Below are 6,000 nucleotides of genomic sequence, written 5' to 3'. Positions count from 1 at the left end.
TAGTTTAAAGAACAAACTCTTTGTGAGATAAAATCTGTCCCATCCCACTTTGAGAAGGCAGGTGGCCAGGAGGTAACCTGAGGTAACCATATTTAGATTGCTCCGCTCGGGATTAGTGAGATAAACCCATCTTAAAAGGGCTAATTAAGACTTGATGGGATTGGGAAGTCACTTCGGAGGTCGGCAATTACATCTGAGCAGGATTTTAACTTAGTGTAATGAGGGGAGGAAAAAAAACAACCGAAACAGTGGATTCATACATTTAAAGTTGTAGAAAGTAATACAGTTAAGAGAAGATAATATTATGAGGTCAACAGACCTCTAAGTCTCATTCTGGGATTTTAAAGATAATAAGTGCCCACACGTAATTGTCAGATAATTTTTTTTAAATGTTGCTGTAACTAGAGATCATCAAATAGATAAATTACTGAGGCGAATGTTTCAAAAGGGATAGCATTTTTTTTTTAAATCATCTTATTAAATCTTATCTGAAAAATATAATAAAAAAAGAATATCTGATCTGAAAAAACAAAAACAACAAATACAAACGTGTTGAACCACAGAGGACATAGTTACTACTGTAAACAAACTAATTAGTTTTCTTGCAACATGAATTCTATCCCAGTCAAATACCTTTTAAACGTTCTTATTTTTAGCGAGATGAATCAAATATTTCGTCTCATATACAAATAAATGAAATGCAGACAATAACTCACCTGTGGATAGGGGAACATGTCTAGCGCCAACTGTGGAAAGAAGAAATAAATATTAAGTGCTGCAGGCTATTCTTATATTCTTCTTGAGACATTTGATATAATAAAAACATCTGGGAAAAGGTTGACTCATTACTGGGCCTGTGCCAATATCTACATTTTTCAGTTTGCAATGATGTAATGCTGTAACTATAAATTATAATCTTAGGCTGAGCCTCATATTTTACCCACCCTCCTGATAGATACTGAATGGGTGTGAGTACACATGCATTAATGTATTTCCATTGCCAATGTCTTAATGACAGAATTCAAGACGCAGAAAGAACATTCTGCTAAAGTCAGTAAAGCCTGCAGAACTTGAGACTTTCTGTCTTTGAGGTAAGCTTAGTGCCCACCTGCTGATCACACTTCCTCATCAAACAACATCAGCTATTAGTTAATAACCCCCCCACGATTACCACCTGCGGAGAACAAAATAGGGATAAAGAGAAGCAGGGCGGGATTGTGGGACGCTTGTATGTAATGTGTGTTATCTGGGCTGGGGGGTTGGGTGACAGCTCTCCCTGACGCTTGGCAATTCACTCGGGGTGAGCATTTTTCATCTTGGTCAAGGGCAGCTTATTGGCAACATTACGTTATCAAAACATCAAAACGCTCACAGTCTTTCCTTGAACATAAATAGACCGACTCGTAGGCTAAGGATCAATCCCAATTGAGTGGGACTGGAAGCCATTTCATTTAGCTTAATGCACACATCCACAGCTAGAAATAAAGAGAACAGGGCCGGGGGCGTCCACTGCTACACAACTCCATCTTTATCACACAGAGATCATGTCAATAATTTTGACAAGGCTCCTTTCCTCTGAACTCATCCATTACCGTTATAATTGTAATATTATTAAACATTATTGACAAACAAAGGCGAGGCAGAAGCCCAAATCATTTGTAATACTGCAGCGGGAGAGCTGTGGACAGAAACAGATGGAGAATCAATGGCGTCAGTGGGAGGACAAGAGACCAGGGAACAATATGCTGAAATTAAAACGTTATTTGAAAACGCAGGGTGTCAGTCAAGCAGAGATACTGACACACACATATGCATCTTGCTCTACTCAATGAGCAACAGTCAGCTTAAATACAGATTACAAAAAAAATATTTTTGCTAGAATTTAGTGTTCCCTTACATTTCTCACACTTTTTAGAATACCAGCTATACAGTGTGAAGCCTTGAATACTTTGTCATACCTCCATGAAAGAGATTCCCACACTCCAGACATCTGCGTGGATACCATACTGCTCTCCTGATATCCTTTCTGGCTGTGGAGCAAAAGAAAAAAACAATATCAAAAAATGCATGGAGGAAGTTAGAGGCTCTGATTCCCGTGCTAACCCATATCTTCACGTCCAACTTGAAATGATTTTACATTTTCACTCACCGCCATGTACGCGTTAGTTCCCACATACGTTTTGGCAATAGAGTTCACCAACTGCAACAGAATTGAATTAACAGTGAATAGTAAAAATAATTAAGATGCACATCAACATTAAATTCAGAGTATTCAACTGACCACGATGAGGTACCTTAAGCCTAATAAATAACTTTTAAAAGTCTGTACTCCATCGTCCTCGATTAGGGAATAAAAAAAAGATGGATCATGGACCTAAATTACATTATCTGAATTTATTGACATGTCAGGTTGATATTTTAGGCTTCTCTCAACCCTCGCACAAGGGAACAGGAGTAAGACAAGGAGATATTAGTGTGTGTGTGTGTGTGTGTGTGTGTGTGTGTGTGTGTGTGTGTGTGTGTGTGTGTGTGTGTGTGTGTGTGTGTGTGTGTGGGGCAGCGTGTGTGACAATGTGTGTTTGCAATGTAATCATCAGGGACAGACCTTCAACGTTCCCTAAAACATCAACCCTGAGGACTCTCTCCCTTTCAACACACACACACACACACACACCCACCATCCTTTCTGTGGCAAATTGTTATTCATTTTTAACCTCTACTTTCTTGGAAGCTCCAAGGTGAATTTTACACCCTGCATGTATAACACTAGCAGCATTGACTTGTCCTCTGTCTTTTTTAACTCTATTTTTCAGTTGATCTCTCTTTCTCACACACATACACACGCACACACACACACACACACACACACCCCCTCTCACATTGTAGGGCATGCTAAAAAGGAGAAAAAAACACAGCCATGTGGGAACAGACACTCATTATCACAGTCCTGTCATTGATGGCATGTGCCATTGTTTACACACACACACACACACACACACACACACACACACACACACACACACACACACACACACACACACACACACACGGGGCTATTGTCTGCCACCCACGCTTTCCCCACACCTACTGAATACATATCAATGAGGCTTTGCCGTTGTGTGTGCGAGTCATAATTATAACAAGTGATTTTTTTTTGGAGGATGCAGAACAATGGAGGCGGGGGGGAAGTTAATGTGAGAGGAAGACCCTTGGGACAACGCCGATGTTTTGAGCTGAAAATTAATTCAGAGATTGAAACGTTGACCATATGCACACGACTGTGGTGATGTAGCTCTCTCTCTCTCTCTCTCTCTCTCTCTCTCTCTCTCTCTCTCTATCTCTCTCACTCTCTCACTCTCTCACTCTCTCTCTCACTCTCTCTCTCATATCAGTGTACCTGTGTGCTGACACCAAAGTCACAGAGCTTGACTTGTCCTCGGGTGTTCACCAGCATATTGGAAGGCTTGACATCTGCAGAGACAAACTGCTCGTTAGAACTGCAACATCAGCACACCACAGCTTTTATCAAGTCTATTCTTTTTTTTAATAACACTACCTTACTCACCTCTGTGAAGTATCTTCAGGCTCCACAGATATGTCAGGCCTTCGACTACCTGCAGACGCAAATGAAAGAAAACATAGACGATCATTCAACGTATAACCAGCATATGTGGATGCATAATAAATTGTCCCGGCTAATGTGGAGTGGTTACCTCCAGTTGAACTATACAAACTTAACTTATAGGTCGGGAAAAACATGACAATGATGTTTACACCTCACAAACTAGCTGTCACTCGTCACTGAAGAGGCTCAGGGCTTGAACAAGATTCCCCCTGAAATACTGAAAGGTTCGGATCCTGCTGTGCTGTCATGGTTCGCGCATGTCTCTAATGTTGTATCGATGTGGCCTTTACATTGGTAATCAGCAGTCGTGCTCTCCGTTTCACAAACAAGGACCAGAGGGTGTGTTGACACCGATTAGCTTTCTTGTGAAATCCTGAACACCGGAGAGGAGACACTGGCCAATTTTTAAACCTCGCAATAAGGAGCGACAGTGTGGATTGTGTCCTGGCTCTGGCAGGGTTACCCTTTTTTAACAGACTGGTAGATATTTGAGGTGTCATAGTAATTTGCTACTCTGATATAGTGTTTAAATCTGGAATTCGGCTAAAACGGTGTTTCCTATGGACTTCTGAATATAGCGCTATGGCAGAATGGGCTTTGGAGGGATAACTGTGGTTGCATTCTGGACAATACAAAAAAGAAACATCCAAAATTGGTCCAACTCATCTGTATTTCATGGTTTTATGGAAATTATCTGTAGGAGCAGCCACGGTCTAGAGATACCTTAGAATATGCATGATTTTGTCTTCTTGGCATCCTCTGACTAGACTGACTGCTCTCCAGTTTGAAGGCAATAATTAACTCTACCCAAAACACCTCTACTTAATACACCTACTCACTCAACCCATGACAATCGGACCAAAGTAGCGGATTTCAGCTATTTTTTCCTCTGAACAACCGGAAAAAAGGATTCTGAAATTGACGACAGTTTAGGTGTGTCAGCTTCACTGTGCAGACGGTCTCAAACTGTGGTGGAAAAGGGAGATCCTCCTTGCTCTCAATCTTTGTTCCTCCTTGCTGCCCCTCCTTGGAGGTGTAACGTCTACAATGGCAGCAGGAGACACAGGGGGGTAAAACACACCGGTGAGAGACACTTCTTTCTTTTGTGAATCCCTTGCAAGTGAATTATTACATTCATATAACGCGACCAACCAAGCTAGATTCATACAAAAGCAATATAATCATTATATTTTTGTTTAAGCATTACTAATTTTCCAATGTGTAAAGTTGTCTTTTTCATTTATGGGCTGTGAGAGCTTCTATTCCAGCCTCACGCCTCCTGTCATCCATCTCTGATGCACGACAACCTCTGTGGTAAATTAAGAAAGCACAAAAGCGCTCTGAAGTCCTGCTGCCTCAAACGCTGGTGGTGTGAGTGCAACAACTGCAGTCTGCAGATTCACTCACACCCTCTTGGGTGCTTTTCCTTCTGTGATAATTAACAACTGTGACAGTGGAAAGGAGGGAAAGCTGTGAATTAGAATTAACACTGACTAAATAGCTGTCATTGTTTGATTACGGAAGAAGTTAAAGGAGGGAGGGGGGCAGAAAGGAGGAGGTGGAGACAGGAGAAGGGTAATGAGTGTGGAAAAAAGAGAGACTGCATTTATCAACATCAAGGCCATTTCTATCAAACTGCTAGTTTTTGACTGAGATTAGAAAGAGATGGAGAAAAAGGGAAAGAGGGGAGGATAACAACACAAAATAGAAGCTAATTGAAAAATTCACACCTGTGGTTTCACTTAAAATGAGTAAAATACTCCTCAGACCGGTTCTGTATCCGACAAACGAATAACAGGTCGCATTTAAAACTGGGACTCACATGGGACAATCACACCCCAATACACTTAAATAAAAACTCCAGAACACACCTATTCATTCAAAGGCCTTTCAAACTACCAATGGGGAGGTTTTGAGTCTTTCATGAAAACTTACGGCCACTGCAATCCTCCCCAGCACGTGCTCTGGAATTCTTTTGTAAACGTCCAGAGAACCTCCTGCAACAGACAAAGGTATTCAATTTGTACACATTTATTTACATAAATCAAAGTGGCTTTTTCATAAAAATAATTTAATATTGGCCATGCTGATTGCAGCACTCCAATCCAGACAACTGAAAAATGTGTTGCTTCCAATTTCATCTGGTCCCGATCTAAATTAGGTCAATCAGCATTTCCCAGTTGGTCCTCTTACGCTGGATATTTAGACAAACCAGAGAAGAAAATTATCTTTTTCAAAGTTTAATTCTCAGAATAGCTGCACATAATATTTAAGATGATTTAAACACCGAAGACACATTGCCGCTATGTTTCTAAAAGTACTTAAAGTGAGTCTAAACATGCACTTATATTAAAAAAAATATTGGATATATTTCC

At 40.6% G+C, this 6,000-nt stretch overlaps 1 protein-coding gene across 1 annotated transcript in view; it reads right to left on the bottom strand.

Moving 5' to 3' along the window:
- The window catches only part of map2k5 (mitogen-activated protein kinase kinase 5), a gene marked incomplete at both ends in the record, with an annotated part of 48,616 nt that overhangs the window by 24,055 nt on the left and 18,561 nt on the right, over positions 1-6,000 (bottom strand). The window contains 6 exons of the mRNA XM_079216475.1: positions 717-746; positions 1,959-2,030; positions 2,150-2,200; positions 3,398-3,471; positions 3,566-3,614; positions 5,561-5,622. Coding sequence (XP_079072601.1) covers positions 717-746; positions 1,959-2,030; positions 2,150-2,200; positions 3,398-3,471; positions 3,566-3,614; positions 5,561-5,622 — 338 coding nt within the window. The remainder of the gene's footprint in view (positions 1-716; positions 747-1,958; positions 2,031-2,149; positions 2,201-3,397; positions 3,472-3,565; positions 3,615-5,560; positions 5,623-6,000) is intronic.

The sequence above is a fragment of the Taurulus bubalis genome (assembly GCF_910589615.1).
Source record: "Taurulus bubalis genome assembly, chromosome: 4".
Lineage (NCBI taxonomy): Eukaryota > Metazoa > Chordata > Actinopteri > Perciformes > Cottidae > Taurulus > Taurulus bubalis.
This window is presented reverse-complemented; position numbering and strand designations above follow the sequence as displayed.